Genomic DNA, 21,718 nt, shown 5'->3' with positions numbered 1-21,718 from the left:
AATGGGTGACAGGTGGGCGGATTGCCAGATCCACTAAGAAACAGCAATCTTAACAGGGTTTAAGTAACAAACTGCTTCTTATCATACAGTCAGCATGTCACAATTTTATTTATATTTTAACCCTGATGATGTCATGAAGGTTATGGGGTCATCTCTAAACTGCCTTGCAGCTCCGCACCTTATCTTTGTTTAGTCTTGTACGTCTAAATGCATTCATCAGACTAAACTGAGCAAGTAAGATCTGGAAGGCAGGTGGAGCCTCCCAAGTATAACAATTCAACTGAGTGTGTTTGAGACCAAGGAGGGAGGAGGAAGGGTTGAGGCAAGAATTTGAATGAGAGAATGGGGAGGAATGAAGTGAAAGATGGAAATGAAGATAGGGATCAGAGGGTGGCAAGGCAAGGCCCTGAGCACCCTGGGTAAGGAGATAGCAACCTCATTTGAATGTACACTGACACTCACACATATATTGTGTGGCTTTTTCTAACAAGGGTAGGAAACCTGTAGACATGAGTGTCAGCAGAAAAGTGAACATGGAATGAATACTCACACACGGAAACGTTAGATGGTGAAGAGGTCAAGTTTAACACATTGCTCCTTCTTTGTGAAAATAAGACTTATCCTTGTCCTCATATGTCTGATTGTTAAGGAACAAGGATAGTTGAAAATTAGCAGTCATAGCCTGGGATAAAGTCACATACAGACAACCTCTTTGCACTGATTACATGCTGTCAGATTTTGGGGTTTGTGTGTGGGGTGATCCTTTCAATAGACATTTTAAAAGAGGTAATGATGGTTCTTTATTACAGACCAGAACCGCACATGGAGAAGAAAATGTTTGACGCTTTAACCAACTCTTCCATCTGAAGCAAGGCAACTGGACTTGGAAATGTCTTCAAGAAACTCTACAAAGTCCAGTTACCTTGCTTTAAGCTCTTAAATGAAAATGACCTGAATGACTGAGAATCTTCATCGACATAAGTTTTAGTCTAATTCTTTTCAAGTTGGATTTCAATTTGCATTTTGACGCGTTTGGATAGACAGGCAACCACTCAGAAAAATGTAGGCAGAGTGACCACCCATAAGACATCCAGTATGGCATGTAGTGGAGTAGGTGTGCTATTGAATGACTTTGATTGAATGATTTTGCTATAAAACTTAAACATCCAAGGTGTTATTAGCAGGTCTAACCCAGTGGAACTGGCTGTGAACAGGAAGGATTCTAGACCTATTTCATATAGAGAATTTGGTGAATTGGTATGGCTGGTCAGGCAGTGGATAACCACTGCCAGGGAGATGTTGGACGCAGCTGGACATTGTACACCAGGAGAACTGAGTGGCTTAATCTTGGGACCATTACTGAAAAGCTTTTCTACATTGTTCCATGTAAAGTGCATATTTTATATTATAAAAATAATCGGAATGTACGTGCTTTCTTCCTGCACATGTTGCCTGAAAGTTACACATACTGTGGTACAGTCTTTACCTCTTTTACGCTAGACAAAAAACCCATTAAGACTCACTAATATCTTTGTATGCACTGGGACAGGGTGTCATTTATCATTTTATTTTCCAGCTCAGCCACAAATTGATCCTGGATCCACAGATTTTGCAATACTGAAGTAAAAGATATAACCTTTGTTCTATAAGGTGCATTCATGATATCAGCTGCGACACACCAGGATAGAAACACAATGCTAAAATACAGGCAAACGTGGAATAAACTTCAGGTTGCTGATTTTTTTAGCACAGTTCTCTGTCCTTCTAACACATATTTGTTTGTGTGTGTGTGTGTGTGTGTGATTGTTATTGTGCGACAGTGCTCTGCTCCGGAGACGAATCCGTATCTGAGAATTCAGGGGAGGCCATCCTTTCTCTCAGTGTGACTTCTGTCCAATACACTCGCTCATTAGTAGTGAAAGAGACCTGCTGGATGTCTCTCTCTTACACAAACACACACACTCTTCAACAAGAAATTAACTAATTAGGGACCCGGCAGGATCAGGTATGACACCATGAACCATATGGGCCAAGATTGAGGGCGAAAGAGCAGGGTACAGAATAGGGCAGAGGAGAGAGAGAGAGAGAGAGAGAGAGAAAGGAAGGAAGGAAGCTAAACGCTATACCGCTGTCCTGCAGGGAAATATATTTTACTATAATGAATTGAAATACTAATTTATGTAAATGAAATCTTATTGTGCATACTGTATATAAATCATGCATGAAATATACACGTACGGTAGGTTAATATGTAGAGGCGCACTGCACTGGTACTGGAGGAAGTCTGGGCAAATTAGGTAAAAGTAGAAATACATACGCGGTAACAGTGATGGATTCCACATACATTCAAATTAGAAATATACAGTATGGAAAATAGATGCATGGATGAATTGATTGATACATGGATGGCTGACTGGAGAAATGGCTGTGGTTGCAGTAGGGTATATGTGTCATTTCCTGATAATATAGGCACCTGGGTGTGTGACTGTTTACACCCCGGGCTGGATGGATTAACCTCAAGACTCTCAGGCCCCGTCCACACAGAGGCGAAGTTGTTTTCGTTTCCAAAACTTTTTCCGTAAAGACGGCGTCATTTCAGTAAATGTGTGCGTCCACTTGCTGTTCGCTGTGTTAGCAGTAGTTTGTCGGAGTGAGCGCATGCGGGTTAAGGGGGAGGTGGAGCTGTGTTGTCATTGTTTCAGAAAAGTAGCATTTTGGGCATCCACAGGGAGACATGGGTGTCCAACCTGGGACCTGTTTTTAAAATTGGTCGTTTTCACACCTCTGAAACGCTGGCTCCGCGTGGACAAAACGCCTAAACGATACAAAACGTTAGCGGATACGGTCGTTTTCGTCTCTGTTTGGACGGGGCCTCAGTCATAACAACACAACTGCTACAGCTGCCATTCAATGTAAAGTGGTGCTTTGGGAAGTTACAGAATGTGTAGTGCAGCAGTAACTCTACATCGGGTGACCTTGGTGATGTCACTCAGGTTTTCTGAAGAGATGTTTTAAACTCACAAATGGAGATTTTCACTGTGAAAGTCCTCCCATTAATCAAAACATGGCAAAAGCAGTGAAGCTGGGGTGGGTGTGTGTGTCCAAAGAAACAGGAAGCTGTCAATCCTTGACCTGTAATCCGGCATGTTTATTTCTGCAGGGTTTTTTTTACATAGAGGTTGTTTTTTCCAAAATGAAAAACAGTTTGAGCAGTCCCACAGCTGTTTACATTTTTGCATAAAACATTTCAAAACTTGATCTTCTTCAGTTTTTGAGCTTGAGAGAGGAGTGCATCGAGTAGCAGACAACATGTTGTACTTAGGCGTATGTCTTTCCTTCTGTTTTCCCAATCTCTTCTCCAACTTTTTCCACACAGCCTCATTCAAGTGTGTTTCAAGTACACAGTTCCCCCTCTCTCAGCATGTCTTACTTCATTCCATAGTCACTCCACTCAGTTCTTTTGTACATCCCTTCTTCCTCATCTCTCTCTCCCTCTGCCTCTCTTTCGTTGAGCTGTTACTGTGGGTCCCAGTGAGATTCAGGTCAGAGGCGGGAAGGCGAAGAGAATTTGATTCCAGCCCCCCCGCTGTCCAGACATGTAGTGGGTGACAGATTTAGAGGAAGGAAAGCGATGGAGGGAGGAGGAGGCCTGGCAACAATGACAAAAAAAAAACCTCATCACTTCACTGCCAGCCCACACCTCTTATCCTCACTGCCTTGTCGTTTTGGATCTGGTTCAGACACAGACATGGGTGATGGAAATGACGAGGTAGCAATCATAAATAAACATTCGTGAAAATAAAGTGAGCAAAAATTGTAAAGCGTACATTGTGGGATATATGGGAATTAACATGCTACCAGATGCAATTTCTTCTCAAATCACTCGACTGCATGCACAAATAATAATGTCACACTAACACATTCTGTCCGTATTCTCCATTCATTTGATATTTAGGTTATCAACTTTCTCAAGTTGCAATAACAGCAAAAATTGTAATGAATGTGAAAGTAAATGAAGAGTGGTATTGTGTCGCTACAGGCTGTTAGCACATCTGTCGTTTGTCCTTATAGTTAGGCCAACAAGTCCTGCACATATGATTAGGTGAGTCAAGATTCTCGTGCTCTTTATTCAACATCGCCACAAGCAGTTTCTTATTTGGAACAATGAAAAAAATTAAAGAATTAAAAAGTCAAAAGAACAAAACAAAACAAAAGAGTTTACAACAGGGTCAGACAATGGTATCCAAATCACAAGACAATGTTAAGGCAAGATAGATTGGCAGGTAGTTCAAGGCAACATGGTAAAAACTGTCATCTGAGAACACAAGTTAGCCCTTTCAAATAAAACAGGAAGTACCTGAAGAGTAGAAACAGCACATGAAGACAAATGAGAGCCTAAGGCCCTGTCCACACGCAGGCGAAAACGGCACTATCCGCTAAAGTTTTTAATCGTTTAGGTGTTTCGTCCACACGGAGCCGGCGTTTCAGAGGTGCGAAAACGATGCTACTTTTCTGAAACGATGACAACACAGCTCCAGCTCCCCCTCAACCTGCATGCCCTCACTCCGACAACAACAAACTACGGAGCTTGTTTTTGCTTTTAACAGCAAACTCTTCTGCTCTCTATTAACACAGCAGCAAGTGGACGATGACTAAGAAGGTTTTAGATCCATCGCAAAAGTTTTGTGTGCGTGCCCCGTATCTTCTTCTTTGTTTTTGGAGTGCTTCTGTGGTAGCATTACAGCGCCACTCACAGGTCTGGCATATGTGCTACAGTGTTTTCAGTGGTTTGTGCAGATTCGTGCATTTACTGAAACAGAGAACGTTTTGGAATAAAAATGCCTTTGTCTCCGTGTGGATGGGGCCTAAGATAGAGAGGAAGCTTAATGTTGCCAAGAGACTCTATGCCAGATTTCTACCTACTTCTGCAGGTCCATAACTGCTCTACTGGCCCGTACAAAGTCCAAAGTGGACTTTGTTATTACCATGCTGGATATCCAGAAAATGGAGGTGAGCCCCTTCAGTAAGTTTCATCTTGGTCCATCTAGATTGTGTCCTAATCTCTAGCACCTTTCAATTAGCACCAATTTTCTACTTGACTCTACCATAGCTGTTCAGAGGATCACAGGAGTTTTCTTCTTAGACACCATTTCACTGCAGAGAGGGTTAAATTACAATCTGATCATACTGTCTGAACACTGTCTGCTCACATAATGAGCACCAATGCCATCCATTCAGGTCAGTCACACACAAACACACACAGATGCCTAAGAGACAATTTCTCAGCTCCACCTCACTACTTTCAGCCAACTGTCATCTTGTTTCTTCAACTAATAACACATAGGTGCTGAAGGTAGCATATATAACTCAGACAGGTCCGGCTGCAACCTAACCCCACATCAAAGCAAGCAAACTTACTCAACTCCAGCCCTCATCTAAGCCCCTGTAACTCACCTTAAAATGATCCTCACCTTCCACAAAACATATTTATCGTGATCTCTCACAGCCGGCATCCCTCATATAACTAGCTTGAAGAGCTGAGGTTAAGCACGCGCCATCATAGCCCACCCGTTCCAGGCCTCGTAACGTCTGACCCTACCACGCGGGTGCCATCAGCCCGTCCCATCTCACAGGTCAGCCCCCGTCACCCTCCCCTTCCGTGACTAATCCTGCTCAAACGCTGATGACAGCATGGTTTAAGGAAAAAGGGGTTGCTGAGACGGGGGTGTTGGATGGATGGCGCAGGGTGGAAAGGTTGGCCAGTCAGAGAGAGGAAATAGAGCGAGCGGGAGAAAGAACCGTGATGGCGATGGTGGATAAGACTCAATTTGAAAAGCCGTGTAGTGGGAAATAACTGTTTTTTGCCCCATCATGTCATACAGCAAGGGCACCTACGTGCCTGCCCACTGGCTATAGACTGGGAGGAAGGAGTGTGTGTTTGTGTGTATTGCCTTACTTTTCTTTTCTTTTTTTTACATGTGGGATTTACTTGGTCTGCAGTTAATAGGTGATAAAGTTCAAGGAGGAGGGAAGGGTGGAGGGATTAAAGATGGAGTGTCATTAGAGTGGGGCAGGGGTGTGGAGGGGAGAGAGTGTTTATCCACCCACTGACTGACAGACAGGCGGTTGAAGCTGGGCCCTCTGCTGGCCATGGAGGGTTGAAGATCTTTTTCGATCTGATTCTTTGTCATTTGACCATAAAACAAATTAATTCCCCTACTTGGTTTGGGAATTTGAGTTCAATGAGATGATGCTAATTGTAGCTGGAAACAAATAAGATTATAGTCACAGCTGTTTCACTAGCATCATAGAAAAACAGAAGCTTTAATCATTTCAGAATCTGTTCACATTTAAATGACAACACTCTCAAGGAGCTGCAGGTGTTGTGACATTTAAAGGGTGGAGGTCAGGGTGGATGGAGGGGCCAACACAATGCCAGACTTAGAGGTTTCCTCAAGCTTTTACACTGATGAAAGTAAAGAACGGAGCATGCAGCTGCTGCTCCTCACATCTTAGTCTGGTGACACATTCTGACTGTCAGAGACCTCTTGATGTCACTTTTTAGCACATTAGCTAGCACGTGACACTGATATCATTATTTTGCCATAAAAAATGCCAATATTGATATTGACTGTAGCTGCCAATGACATATTGAAAAGGAAAAATGGTATTTCAAAAACAACTTACAGTGAAAACGTTGTGTTGGTGCACCACCACGTGATGCTAACACTGCTACATGTGTTACAGACAGTGCTCTGAGTATCGACAACAATGGAACTGAAACATGTTATCAGCCTATATACACCAATGTAGCTGTGATAGGCAGATATCAGTTGTCAGTACAGATCATCAGTCACACTTATTTTTACTCATTTCTTGCACATGTAGCTCAGTGTATTTGATTTTCCTGATCGGTGATGTATGTATTTTAATATATTGAGTTCCACCTTGTGTAGTGGCCAAAGTAAATCACAGAGTTTTATTCTTTGCTTCTCTAATCATGTACCAAAGTTGTTTTTAAGACAACTGTTGATTTCCACCTCTGACACCTGTGTGGATCAGTTGATTTTTATCTATTCTGCCTTCACTAAGATCTCCTCCATCTTTATCTTAACCCCCTCCTCATCATACCGTCTTTTACCCTGGGGTTTCTCAGTCCGTCCCCCTTTCACTCCTGGCTGCTTTGAGAGCATGCTGCGGGCGCTGGGTCGTGTCTTGTTGTCACCCAGGACTGCTGGGTGCTGTGACGGTTGGATGTGGCGGGCAGCCCACTACTGCTGCATCTGATCCTCTCTGCTGGTGATGATACCTGTATGTCATCAGTCCTGGCACCCTTTGCAAACTTCACAGGGAGGCTGAAAATTAAACAGGGGCTCAATTCCCCGCCTGTAGCCAAGGGAAAAATGTGTGTGTGTGTGTGTATTATCAACTTTTTATACTGTGAGTAGTGTATGTGTGTGTAAGGATTCATTTTTGGCCTTGAGCGTACACAGACATTTGTGCACCTTTTTTACTCATTTCTGTGGCATCACACAATAAACTCTAGTTGCATGTATTCATGAGGCCTCGCTGTGAAGTGCTAAACAAAAAAAAAAGCCAGCCGGTATTGGTTACTCTCTCTCTCTCCCCCGCCTTCTTTCTTCTTACTCCATCCACTTGGCTTCTGTGACCTCCAACACTTCTCTGCAAACAGCAAAAACAGCACTAAGTTGTCAAGGAACACTGACGAAGAAAACGCAAACACACACGTCCGCGCACATGCACACACAGCAGGCTTTTTTTTGCTAGCCAGCACAACAAGCCAAAGCCACACTTCACACCTGGGCTGGCTGGCATTTATTGGGTAAGCTCGCACCCAGTGGGAGGGGAGGGAAGAACAACACCTCGCTACTGCTAAAACAATCTCACAGCTCCGTGAGCGGGAGCAAAACAAAGGCAGCAGTGCAAAAAGTCAAGAAACAGCAACCATTTGCCAAATTTGTGACTGCTTAACAGAAAATTGGGCTGAAAATGAAAACACAGTGTTGGGCATTCAATCCTGTGCTGCCTCATAAGAGTCAAACAAACACTGTAAACTCAACAGAACGTGTGTTTGGTCAGCAAGAGTGAGACGCTTTTTGTAAACCACATGGGTCGAAAGATGCGACACAACATGAAAACAAGAAAAGCAGAAAATGTGTGTTTAATAATAACAAAAATATCAAATGTTGTCAGATGAGTTAAACTGGGCTTGTAGCACAAAGTGAGAAGTTAGCAAGGTCTGTTGAGCTTAAAGTCAGAGTGAGCAGGATCATGGAAGTGGCTCTCTCTTGACTTAAATCACCATGGTAAACTTATGCTGCAAACTAAACCATGAGTTAAGGCTTTGCTCAGCTGGCTCAATCAAAAACAGACTGCTGCAACAGGCTGGTGTGAGGTGAGGGCATATCTGACAATCTAATCAGAGAAAAATGAAGAAAAAACTTAATAAATAGATTTAGTTAAATAGATTTTTTTAAAAAAACAATAACATTGTTTTATTATGATTAGATTGATTTATTTACTGACCAGTTCTATAATCTGAATTTGAATAATTTATTAATCCTCACAGGTTAAGAAGATTGGTGTCATAATTTTAGAGTTTTAGTTATTATGTAATTTAGTTCTCGTTTTCTCTGTTCCTGGTGTTCCCTGTGTTGTCCTGTTTCTGTGTGTCTTTGTGATGTTACTTTAGGTCTGTCCTGTTTCCTGTTTTATTTTGAAAGTCCTGTCTCCCTGGTGTTTGCCGTTGCAGCTATGCAGAATATTTTCAAATTGTAGGGGGCGCTGCAGAGCCATTTTCAGTTCAGTTTTTTAGTTTAGCCATTTTTCGCATACCTGTGTGCCAATTTTGGTGAGTTTTCGAGCACGTTCAGGAGGTCAAATTTGCGCTGAATGACGCGGAAGAAAATGAGGCAACTATAATAATAACCTCTTGCGTTTCAATAGGGCTCTTGCACATTTTGTGCTTGGGCCCTAAATATGATGTAAAGTAGCCTAACAAAGTCTAGCTGGCTTTCTACCTTTCTACCTCGCTAAATAGTTGGCAGGAATATGGTTATTGTTGTGTATTGTTGTTGTATTACATTCCACATTACACAGTGTCAGCATCATCTGCTCAGCCACGGCGCTAACACTGCTACATGTGCTGCAGAAAGTGCTGGGAGTGCATACCTAGGTAAATGTTTTCCTGTCATATTTTCTATCAAAATTGGACAATACATACCGATACCTGTGACATGCCAATACCAGTCAGTGATACCAGCAGACTGATATATTGGTAGGGCTGTAATTTTAGCTGCCTTAACATTTTTTGCAATTTGCCCAGTTAAAAAGTTGACCAATATATATTGAATATATACAGATACTAATATTTGTGGTATGCTCTGTTGAGGAGAGTGTACTCATCATTAATTAAAGTGAGAACAGTTTAAGTCTCAGTTCAGTGAAATACATGCTTAAAGTTGCTGTTCAAAACAGTTAGATGATGATGATGTGAGCTTTAGCATGTTGTGATTGAACTCATTACCAACTGGTGTCTACAAGATGGCATTTTAAAGAACATTTACTCTGCAGTTACAATCATTTAACTGCAACTCATGTTCTATTTTTGTGTAAAGAAACTCTGATTTTGTGTCACTTTGTTAAGGTCAAAGAGGCATTCATGCAGCCTCTGCAATGGGTAAAATGTGCACATTACCTCCAAGTGCCAAGACATCTCCATAGTCCTGAAAATGGATCCAATTTGCACTTCCCACTCAGCACTTTTTTATATGCGGTCCTTCAGAAGACAACGGCAGAATGTAGTATTAGAGCTTTAATGCAACGGTTTGAGGAGACTTCGTTGTCAAAAATCCTAATAAAACACTTGCTCTGATGGCAAATTCACCATAACCACGCCAAGTACTTTGGAGGTGACCTGTGTTTTATCTGTGCTCTTTTTTTTTTTTTCTTCTTGCTGGTGTATTGAAAATGAGTTATGGCAGGAATGGAAGAGAGAGGGCGCGTGAAGGGCAGGGTTTTAAAGGGCCGCTGGAGCAAGGACAGGAGGTCTAAACAAATGAAGGGTTGAAGGGCAAAAGGCAAACAGAGGGAAGGAAATGGCTTGTAAAGGTATGAAGAAAAGGTTCACAGACAAGCGGGAGATAGGGAGGGCGAGGGCGAAGGCGAGGGCTATGCAGAATCTGCAGTGAAAATGGAAAAAGAGTAAATTAAAAAGACAACATTTGCGCCATGTTCACAAAGTTTAGAGTTGATAAAAGAATAATAATAAGGCTATTATATGTGGTGAAATTAGTATTAAATTCTAATAAATATCTAAGAAAAATGTAGAAAAATGAAGTTTAGTTGAATTTACATCAATATAACTACACCTAGTCCAGTGTTTCCCAACCTTTATTAAGCCACGGCACGTTCACACACACACACAACCGATGGCACTAAGTTAACTTTTAATGTACTAGTTTTGAGCACATCTTTCAGTATCATAGTGTCACACTGGTGATGCCATGATCCTTCATCTTTTAAGACACTTAACCTGAAGCTGCTCCTGTAATGTACACACATTACAGACCATTTACCATTACTAGAAAATATGCTACAGTTTAGTACGCATATCATAACAACTATATGTGGCACTTCTATTAAGAGGAAAACCACAAAAGAATTTCTAAAGAATGCTCAAAAAGAATCTTAACTTTTCTGGAATCTACGCACAATATAGGAAATGCAGCAGTCTATGTCACAATGTTCATAATTCATAAGTTGTCAGATGTTTTTAAGATACATGCCTGAGTTCAGCAGGCCACATTACCCTAGACTGTGTCTAGTCCACTGACTGACCTCTTTCAACAGTGTAAGAGGTCTTTTCTTTGAAAAACAGTCAATTAATCAATCGATAGCATGCAGAGACAGAGTAGAGTGATGGGTGTTACAGGCTGATATACTCCACAGGAAAACAAACAAAAGAAAAGAAAGGGAAACGGACTCCTCCACAGCTGCTCCTCTTGACGCTGTATCACCACCGCAATTAAAAACAAAATGAGGTGAGCCGTCACTGAAAAACACTGAGATTGACCCACTTGGGAGCAGTCAACAATAAACTAGCTTTTATTGGGGTTCTCTCTCTCTCTCGCTCCTGGTCTGCTTTGCTACTGTACTGCTGGGAGGGGAGGTAGTTGTGTGGTGGTGGTGGGGGGGGGGGGGTTGACTGAGAAACAAGGTCTCTCTGAGTGCTAAAATGACTGTTGTTGGGTGATGTTTACAGTGGCCTCAGAATCGGAGCGACAAATTACACTGTCAGGGACACATCCATGTGGGATGAAGAGGAGGAGAAGCTTCAAATGTTCACCATTGAACACCTTCAATGGCTGGTAATACAGGAGGTGTGGCTGCTCCTATTAAAATGTGTGCCTGAATCAATAAGAGGCATAATTAGAGTTGTTAGAGCAAATTATAACATGGCTATTATGTGGCTGTACAATGTTGCTCTGTAAACTGTTATTACAGGGGGAGAAGCTTTGTGTTTATGTGTGTGTGTGTGTGTGTGTGTGTTGGTTTTGTGTATTAAACGGACAATTGGTATGAATACACCCCGACACTAGGCAGACATTTTGAATTAGTCAGACAGGGCCAGGTGCCGCCTAATTCTAACAGCGTAGATGTGTTTCTATTGGCTTAGAAAGCCCATATACTAATTTTCAGCAAAAAGTCCTTCTATTACACATTTTTCATGATTTTGTGTATAATCTGTGTATCAACATAGCGCCCCTGCCGGTGGGTCCGGGTAGTACACCACCTAATTAATTATTCACACAAGTGTATATTTCGCAGGTTTTGATTGGCTGATGGATACACAGTCCCCCTAATTCATACAGTCACCCTAATTCAAGGAATACCAGAGGGTCAATAGCAATAGGCAAGGCACGGTTATTTATATAGCACCATTCATACAAAAGGCAATTCAGAGTGCTTTACAGAAGACATTAAGATCACAGAATAAAAAAATAACATTTTAAAACAAACAACTTAGAAATTAAAATCATAAAGATTAAGTGGGAAAGATTAAATGAGAAAAGTTCAGTTAGGAACCATGAATACAATGAAATTGAAGAGAATGCTGCAGTAAACAGGCCTGATTTAAATAAAGTGACTGTTTGAGCAGGACCTCAGGTATTCAGGAAGATGTTCCACAGGTGAGGGGCAGAATAACTGAACCCTGCTTCACTTAGTTTGGCCTGACCCTGGGTACACATAGTAGAATAGAATAGAATAGAATAGATAGAATAGAATAGAAGAGAATAGATGTATCCTCAGGGAAATTTGGTTACCAGCAGCAATACACACCGACAGAGCAAGAGTTAAGTAGAATAGAAAGTAGAACATAGTACAGTAAAAAAATAAAGATAAGAGGAATTCTGTACCAACAATTGCACAGCAGCATAGATGGTACAGATGGATTATTGCACATGGTAAATTATTGCAGGTGTGTTGTATCAGCGGCTGTGCTCCTCCCTCCTTCTCTCCCCCCTCCTGCCAAAAGCCAGAGTTTAGAGTTGATTGATCAGGGGACAAAGGAGTCTCTGAGTCTGTTTGGTCCTGCTCTTGGGGAGGAGCAGCCTGTTGACTGTTCAGGCTCCTCTGAGCGCTGATGACAGTGTGCAGAGGATCACTGGCATCGTCCACAATAGCCAGGAGTTTTCTTAGTGTTCTCCTCTCTCTGCCACTGTCACCAGGGAGTCAGCTTCATGCTGACCACAGAGCCAGCCCGCCTGATAAGTCTGTCCAGCCTGTTAGCACACCTTTGTTCATGTTACCCCCCCCAACAGACAACAGCATAAAAAAGTGTACTGGCCACCACAGACTGGTAGCACATCCAAAGGAGTTTCCTGCAGATGTTGAAGGCTCCCAGTCTTCAGGAAGTACAGACGGCTCTGGCCCTTCTTGTACAGGTGATCTGTACAGCATGTCCAGTCCAGCTTGTTGTCCAGCCACAACCCGAGGGTACTTGTAGCTGCCTACAATCTCCACCTCGTCGTCCCTGATGGTCACTGGACGTGGCTGTGGGCTGGACTCCTGAAGTCGATGACCAGCTCCTTAGTCTTTGAGGTGTTAAGCTGGAGATGGTTCACCTGACTCCAGGTGACAAAGTCACTGACTACACTTCTGTACTCATCCTCTCCATCATCCCTGATACAGCCACGATGGCTGTGTCTTCTGCAAACTTCTGGATGTGACACAGTTCTGAGTTGTAGCAGAAGTCTGAGGTGTAAAGGGTGAAGAGGAGGGGGATCCCAGCACCGTCCCCCTGGGGAAGCTCCAGTGCTGCTGATTGACAGTGTCTGATGTGGTGTCCTTTAGCCTGACGTACTGCGGTCTAGCCGTGAGTAGTCAGCAATCCCAGACACCAGTAGTGGTCCACAGACATCTTCCCATCATTTTGTCCAGTAGCGACAGGGGCTGGATGGTGGGTGAAGGCACTTGAGAAGTCCAAGAAAAGAATCCTCACTGTGCCCCTCCCTTTGTCCAGATGTGCTTGAACACGGTGTAGGAGGTAGAGAATGGCGTCCTCCCACACCCACACCTGCCCAGTAGGCAAACTGTAGCGGGTCCTGAGCCTGATGCACTTGGGGGCTTGAGGAGTCGAGGATGAGCCGCTCCATTGTCTTCATCAGCTGTGATGTGAGTGCCACCGTGTCTGTAGTCGTTCAGCTCCTGAGGGCATTTCTCTTTGGACTGGAACAACACAGGATGTTTTCCACAGGGTAGGCACTCTCCCCAGCTGCAGACTGAGGTTGAAGACAGTAGGCCTGTCCCTGATGATCTCAGGGGTCTGGATGCTCATAGGGAACCAACAAATCCACAATGTATTTTGGTCCAAGACCATTTAGTGCTTTGTAAGCCAAGAGTAAATTTTAAAATGTATCCTTTGACTCACAGGAAGCCAGTGCAGTGATCTGAGTACAGGTGTGATGTGGTCCAGTTTCCTGGTGTTAGTCAGAAACTCGGGCAGCAGCGTTTTGGACCAGCTGTAGCTGCCTGATTGATTTTTTGTTAAGACCTGTGGAATGCCATTATAATAATCCTACTGAAAATGAATGCGTGAATATGTTTTTCTGTGTCTTGTTTGGACAGAAAGCCTTTGATCCTAACAATGTTTTTCAGGTGGTAATAGGCCAACATAGTAATAGCTTTTATATGGTTGTTAAAATTCAGGTCTGATCTAAGAGCTTTCATTTTTGGGGCCAAAAACAAGCACTTCTGTCTAATCTGCATTGAGCTGGAGAAAGTTTCTGGCTCATCCACTCATTGATTTGTTGAGTACACTTACTTAATAACAATAAAAAGGTTATATCTGTCCGGAGCGCGGGTGGCCGGCTTTAGGACCCGGGGGAAAACCTTTGCGACACACACACACATGGAGGCAGCAGCCCCCCCCCTCCCTTCTCTGAGGAACGTCTCTGCCCTCTCGTCACGTGGACTCGTTTCACCTGGCATGGCGAGGATCACGCAGGTAAGGCTTTTAACTCCAGACACACAGCTACACTAGTTCAACAAGCTAGTCTTGCCAGGTTTGTTTTTTGCATCGCTAGCTAGTTAAACCTAACGTGCTTATTGGACCAGGTTCAGCTAAATGGAAACTTTAACCATAACTTTAAGTCAGTTAATAACACGCGGCCAACCGAAACACTTTTTTCACCGGAACAACTCGGCTGAAACGGGATGTTGTTGTGCCGACGCTCCAGCATGTCTGCCGTGTCTTTTCTTGCTCCATGTGAGCAGCTAGTAAGAGAGATCCCTCCTGATGCATCTACAGCTGATGTTATTCTTTTAAAAACGCAGCATTAAAGCGTCTTCTAAGCAAAGAGACGGGCCGCGGAGTGAAGCGATGAAAAGTACACTCGTAGTGCATCAGCACGAGTTTCACTACTCGGCTTCTTTGCACTTCATTATTGATCCGCGTTATAAACATCTTACATGTGGGAATAAAGCAGCGCGCATGAGAAATGATCCAGGCCGCGTGGAATGCATGAAATAATTTGACTGAATTGTGTAGTGACTAGTCATTTTATTTGAAGGCTGAAAAAATCTGGACAAGGCGTAATGTCTGTCATTCTCTCAGTATACAATTGTTTTGTTATTGCACATCAAAAAGTATCTTTGAATGTTCAACTTTGATTGTTTAGTGATTAACTTTGTCCATTTCTGTCCCCAGAACAGTCCACAGGAGACTGATTCTGTCCCACCTGCCTCTCCTACCAGCAGCATTCTGAGGTTGAATAGTTGATAATTGATAAGTCCTGTTTAAAAATCTTCTATATTTCTCTGTAACACTGTATGCTGCTGTCTACTGTGTATTGTGGGGGATGGGCAGTGTTCTGACCTCCACCATGAGGCTAGACCAGTTTTGAGCATCATGTCCTCCTAGTTACTGCTGCTGTCATACTGTGTATTGTGGGGGAATGGGCGGTGTTCTGACTCCACCATAAGGCTAGACCAGTTTTGAGCATCATGTCCTCCTAGTTACTAGCTGCTGTCATACTGTGTATTGTGGGGGATGGGCGGTTTCTGACCTCCACCATGAGGCTAGACCAGTTTGAGCATCGTGTCCTCCTAGTTACTGCTGCTGTCATATACTGTGTTTGTGGGGGATGGGCGTTGTTCTGACCTCCACCATAAGGCTAGAAAGGCTGAAGAGCCAGTTTGTGTATCGTGTCCTCCTAGTTACTGCTGCTGTCTACTGTGTATTGTGGTGGGGTGGGCAGTAATTGTGCAGCTTAAGAACAAAATCAAGCTCAATCAACTCTATGTTTTTAATTGGTCAGTGTTTATGCTGAAATGAATTCTCACTCTTGAGGAAAATATAACGTGTATTGACATTTTGTCAGTATATAATATGTTTATTGCACAACACAAATAACTACAGATTGAATGTTCAACTTCAGATGTTTAGGTGCTTATTGCTTGTCCATTTCTGTCCCCAGAACAGTCCACAGGAGACTGATCCTGTCCCGCCTGCCTCTCCTGCCAGCAGCATTCATGAGGTAAATAATTTAAAAATTCAATATTTCTCTGTAACATTTTGTATACACATCCTAAACACATCCATCCATCCATTCAAAATTAGCATCTCAGACTTAAAATCCTTGGGTGATCTGCTTTATGTGAACTATATGTGTATGCTTATTTGATAGATATTGGCGAACATAACCCAATTATGATTCAGAAAACATGTTTCGAAGGCTTTTAAAGTCAAACTGTCAGTTAGAGCAGTCTTTATCTTTAGGGAATGTACCCTGAATGTGTACATAAGTTATAGCACAACGCATTAATGATATATTTAGTGGCTTAAGTCGTGACTATATAAAAAATACTTGATTGCTTGAAATATTTGAGTACCTAAAATTTCTACTTAACCTTTGAACCTTCTGTTCAGAATTTCTTTGGGTGAGGATGGAAAAGTTCACATGTTTTGTTTGTTCGTTTACAAATAATAGCAAAATATATACATTTTCTTTTATATTTCCACAATTTACATTCTGTTAATGTTCTCCATCACACAAAAAGCAGTGTTTTTTGAATTGCAAGTGTTTTCATCAAATCAGATGAAGTGTAATTTTGATATTCATCATGATATTCTCATAACTATGTTTTTTCCAACAGATCTGTGAACATGATTTGGTCTCCTCAGTTGTACCAAGCTTCGACAAATGTGCCAGGTGTGGTGGACCTTATGCTGCGATCAAGTGGACTGGTATTAGATGTAAACGTGAGTAGTTTTGTTGAATAAATGATGCATTCATGCATGATGTACCAATATTAATTCATAATTATTACAGTATTTTTTTATTCAGTCTGCATAATATATCACATTTAGTGTTTGTTGACAAAGGTTTTCGGTTCACCAATTTCCACTAATTCAGTTACATAGACATAAAAGTACATTGAACATTTTCCATTCAAAGCAGTTTTCTACAAATCATATATTTACACACTCAGCTAAAGCAGCTATGTGTAAGACTAGGGTACCAAAGGTAGCATCTGAAGACTTAGGAAAGACACCATCACCCCAAGTCTATGGAGAACTTTGTAAAGCAGCCCTTGCAAAAATCATACTCTTCAACCGAAGACGTGGAGGAGAAGTTGCAAAAATGAGACTCAAAGGCTTCCTCGAAAGGGACACAACTGCCTTGCATAAGGATGTTGCCAGCGGCCTTACAAAATTCGAACAAAAACTTTGTAACCACTTCAGTTGCGTGGAAATTAGGGGTAAAAGAGGGCGCAAAGTTGCTGTGCTGCTGTCACCAGACATGGTTGATGCCTTAACACATCTTATCAGCAAAAGAACAGAGTGTGGAGTCCCAGAAGAGAATGAATTCCTGTTTGCAAGACCCCATTGTTTGTCTTCTTATAGAGGACAGGACTGTTTGAGGATTTATGCAAATGAGTGTGGCGCTCAGAACCCTGAACTCCTCAGGTCAACTCACTTGTGCAAGCATGTTGCAACTTTGTCACAAATCCTGAACCTCAAAAATCATGAGTTGGATCAAGTTGCAGACTTCTTAGGACATGACGTTCGTGTCCACAGAGAATATTACAGGCTTCCAGAGGCTACAACGCAGCTGGCCAAAATATCAAAATTACTTCTTGCCTTGGAGAAAGGGTCCCTGACAAATCTTCAAGGCAAATCACTTGAAGAGATTGACATTGAAGGTATTGCTATTAAAAGTTGTTTTCAGCTGTGTAGATCTGTGTAGATCATAAAGTTTGGTTTACAAGAATTGCTAACAGATATTTTTACTGTAGCAAAAATATGACCTAACCTCTAGAATGTTATGCTTTCCACACAGCCTGCCTGCCATTTGTCCCTCACACAACCCCACTTAAAAAACATCTGTCCCTTTTACCTCAACAAGCTAATCTTCATTGTAATATTATTCATAATGTTTTATCGCTGTAACTCAATGTTTGCTGTTTAATTCTCTCATGTTTTATTATTTATTTTCTTCATTTTTTGTCAGATGACATGAACCTGAGTGATTCTGAGCAAAGCGAAGACAGTGAGTTTGATGAACAGCAGCCCCTCATACATTCACATACAAGTGTTGGTAAGTGTGCCTAGAAATATTTTTAACTAGAAATATTAATAACTGAATTGGCACAAACCTGCTTATATTACATGAACTTTATTGAGTCGTACTATTAATTCTACAGGAATGAAAAGATCCAGCCAATATGAGCAGGAATGTCCAGGAACCTCAGGTGATATGACTAAGCATCCTCGTTGATGTTTGATTCATTACATGTAGTAATGTTAGATGGATGTTTGTTAGATGGATACAGCAGTGCAGGAGTCATCACAGGGCATGCCATAGGAGCTACAGCTGCTCTTGTCTGTATGTCTCCATTTCCAGTACTTCAGTTCAGTCTTTAGTCATTTTATCATGACATAGCAGGGAGACTTGAATATAAATTATTTTTAATGGATGCATTCCTTTTAGCTATGCAAGTTCAAGTGGTCTGCTATTGTACATGCTAACTGGCATGGCATGGCTTATTGGGATATACCTGAATCATAATCAATCATAGTCATTATTGTTGTCCTGTACCTGTAATGACAGGTCAAATCATCACATGAACATTCAACTACTTTATTCTGTAGGGATGAAGAGAGACAGGCAGCCTGTTGAGGAACCTCCAGGCACCTCAGATGGTATGACCACTACTTCAATCCACCAGCCTCCTTGATGTTTGATTCATTACACGTAGACAAGGCAATGCTGCTCGCTATTTTAATGTTAGTCAGGCAGGGTTTGTTAGATGGATACAGCAGTGCAGGAGTCATCACAGGGCATGCCATAGGAGCTACAGCTGCTCTTGTCTGTATGTCTGTTTGTCTCCATTTCCAGTACTTCAGTTCAGTTATTAGTCATTTTGTCATGACATAGCAAGGAGAGTTGAATTTAAACTACTTTTGTTAATAGATGCATTCCTTTTAGCCATGCAAGTTCAAGTGGTCTGCCATTGTACATGCTAACTCACTGGTATGGCTTATTGGGATATACCTGTAACATAACAAGCACTATTGTGGCGCACAGTTGCACGGCCAGGAAGCTATATTCCAAACGTAATCTCGCCCGCACTTTTTGTGCAAGTGACAATATAGTTCCATTCCTGTACCTGTAGTGACAGGTTGAAGTGTCTGTTGTGAAATACACAAATCATCACATGAACATTCAACTACTCTATTCTGTAGGGATGAAGAGAGACAGGCAGCCTGCTGAGGAACCTCCAAGCACCTCAGATGGTATGACCACTACCTCAGTCCACCAGCATCCTTGATGTTTGATTCATTACATGTAGGCTAAGCAATATTACTGTTTGCTATTATATCCATATACCTAATCTTTTTTTTCACTATACAGATATTGACTCTGCCATTGAAAGCACATCTACTGGTAAGACAACATGTTTTTTCTGAAGCAAAACACTTTAAATGGGTTTTAATACTAGTCTACAAACTGTGAAGATAAAATCAGTGATGTTTGTCATTGCACAGCATATCGTCACCCTATTAAATGAATGGCCTAGGTAATGTTTTGACCAAAATGAATATTTGGCCTAAATATCATATGCTCTGCTTTTGGTGAAGTTATGTGTTGTCTGAAAAACTTGGAAAAAAGGACTCAGGCCATTATTCTAATAGTGTGAGGATATGCAAGCCCTGGTAGGTGAGGCTCAGCTTCCTGCTTCTCCATGTCCTCTGTTCACAAAATACATTCTGAGTAGTGTTGTGGAGTGTTGAGGTGCTGTTCAAGTGTGCAGTGGAACGCAGTGACTTCCTCTGTGGTGTCCTGTCATGGACACGATGCTCATGAAGACTCATGAAGTGATATGTTAACCAGTTCCAGGGGTTGTTTTTGTTGGGATTGTTGTGTGAATACCATTTGACAATCTGTTTTTCCTCTCTTGTAGTGAGTCTGGATGCCAAGGGAAATAATGCAAGGAGATCTGTTTTAAGTACACTTTCCTGTTGGGATGAAGAGGCCCAGGTAGCCTGTTGGCACGTCAGATGGTATGACCCCTAACTCAATCCACCAGCTTCCTCGAGGTTGGAGCAGTGAATGGTGTGAAAGACATTTGGTTCTATAATGTTGCAGCACTTTTTTAGTTTTTTGTTAAATGTTTTAAAATGTACAAGCCAAGATGTTTTATGATTGTTTTTGCTGCAATAAATGTGGCTTGCAGTGCATTGACTGGTGTTTGTCTCGTAGCATCACAAAAACATTCTCTGTAATCATGAAAGAGGTATTAACTATATAAAATATGTAATATATATATGTGAGCTATATTGCCAGTTAAAATGTGTCCTCACAAATCAGGTATGTCTTCACAATGCATAGTCTGGCGTATTGTGTGTTGTGTAAAACAAATTGTCCACATATAGTAGGTGTGTCCTTTCAATGGACAATGCCTTCACGTTTGTGTTTGTGTTTAGCCATGTTCCATTAATGGTATTTGACCCTTTAATACACCTCAGTGACATTTTTGTGTGTGTGTATAGCTACTGTCTGCACAAATTGAGTTAGTCCTCCTAATTTCTCTTTGTGTCATGGGCGGGGCTAATTACCTCATTATCTCCTGTCCGCCTAACTAACCATGTTGTCAGGTTGTTATATCTTGGGTTGTGTGCTGTGTATTTAAGATTTAAAGTGACATTTGTGTTCTATGGCTCAAAACAGATTTTTTGACATACCCCATATCATCGTAAAGCAAGTGGAAAGGGGTGTCCGCCTAATGTAGCAAAAAACGCGTTTGGCCAGCAGTGTCCGTCTAGTTCACATAGACCCGTATGTGTGTGTGTGTGTCTGTGTGTGTGTCTGTGTGTGTGTGTGTGTGTGTGTGTCTGTGTGTGTGTCTGTGTGTGTGTCTGTGTGTGTATGTGTCTGTGTGTGTGTGTGTGTGTGTGTGTGTGTGGCTGTGTGTGTGTGTGTGTCGCTGTGTATCTGTGTGTGTCTCTGTGTGTGTGTGTGTGTGTGTGTGTGTGTGTGTGTGTGTGTGTGTCTGTGTGTCTGTGTGTGTGTGTGTGTGTCTGTGTGTGTGTCTGTCTCTGTGTGTGTGTCTGTTTGTGTGTCTGTGTGTGTCTCTGTGTGTGTGTCTGTGTGTGTGTCTGTGTCTCTGTGTGTGTGTGTGTGTGTCTGTGTGTGTATCTGTGTGTGTGTGTGTGTGTGTGTGTCTGTCTGTGTGTGTGTGTGGCTGTGTCTGTGTGTCTGTGTGTCTGTGTGTGTCTCTGTGTATCTGTGTGTGTGTCTGTGTGTGTGTCTGTGTGTGTGTGTGTCTGTGTGTGTCTCTGTATCTGTGTGTGTGTGTGTCTCTGTGTGTGTCCTGTAGTTATACCACTCTCTTCCCCTGGTATCCAGATCCAGCTCTGCTAACAGGTTGTGTGTTTGCAGCTGTGTGTCATGCAGACTGTGTGTCCTGCTCTGGATCTCTGGACCACTGTGACGGCTGCAGAGACCCCAGGGCCGTCCTCCATCATGGCCGCTGCCTGTCTGTCTGTCCGGCGGGATACTACGCTGAGGGTCGACAATGTGCAGGTAGGACCGATCTGACAGTACGAAGAATTTAAACACAACAGACTCACTGCTCACACATTCCTGATGATCCCACATGGATCCTTTAAAACTAATAGAAACTGTAA

General features: G+C 42.2%; 2 protein-coding genes across 6 annotated transcripts in view; both read left to right on the top strand.

Annotated features, from left to right (window-relative positions):
* The window catches only part of fras1 (Fraser extracellular matrix complex subunit 1), a 379,111-nt gene that overhangs the window by 294,141 nt on the left and 63,252 nt on the right, over positions 1–21,718 (top strand). For all 4 annotated transcript variants that reach the window (XM_028415283.1, XM_028415290.1, XM_028415287.1 and 1 more), the window contains exon 12: positions 21,471–21,614. In XM_028415283.1, the coding sequence (XP_028271084.1) occupies positions 21,471–21,614 (144 nt within the window). The remainder of the gene's footprint in view (positions 1–21,470; positions 21,615–21,718) is intronic.
* LOC114442047 (uncharacterized) lies at positions 16,805–20,209 on the top strand. 2 transcript variants are annotated; one of them, XM_028415315.1, is made up of 7 exons: positions 16,805–17,730; positions 18,039–18,125; positions 18,232–18,279; positions 18,680–18,730; positions 19,274–19,324; positions 19,443–19,475; positions 19,993–20,209. In XM_028415315.1, the coding sequence occupies exons 1-7, from the start codon at positions 17,028–17,030 to the stop codon at positions 20,103–20,105; spliced, it is 1,086 nt and encodes a 361-aa protein (XP_028271116.1). In that variant the 5' UTR covers positions 16,805–17,027; the 3' UTR covers positions 20,106–20,209. The 2 variants fall into 2 exon arrangements, with proteins under 2 accessions (XP_028271116.1, XP_028271117.1); XM_028415316.1 differs by lacking the exon at positions 18,680–18,730.

This window comes from Parambassis ranga, chromosome 9 (assembly GCF_900634625.1).
Source record: "Parambassis ranga chromosome 9, fParRan2.1, whole genome shotgun sequence".
Lineage (NCBI taxonomy): Eukaryota > Metazoa > Chordata > Actinopteri > Ambassidae > Parambassis > Parambassis ranga.
The sequence above is the reverse complement of the archived record's forward strand: the minus strand, read 5'-3'. Positions and strand labels throughout refer to the sequence as shown.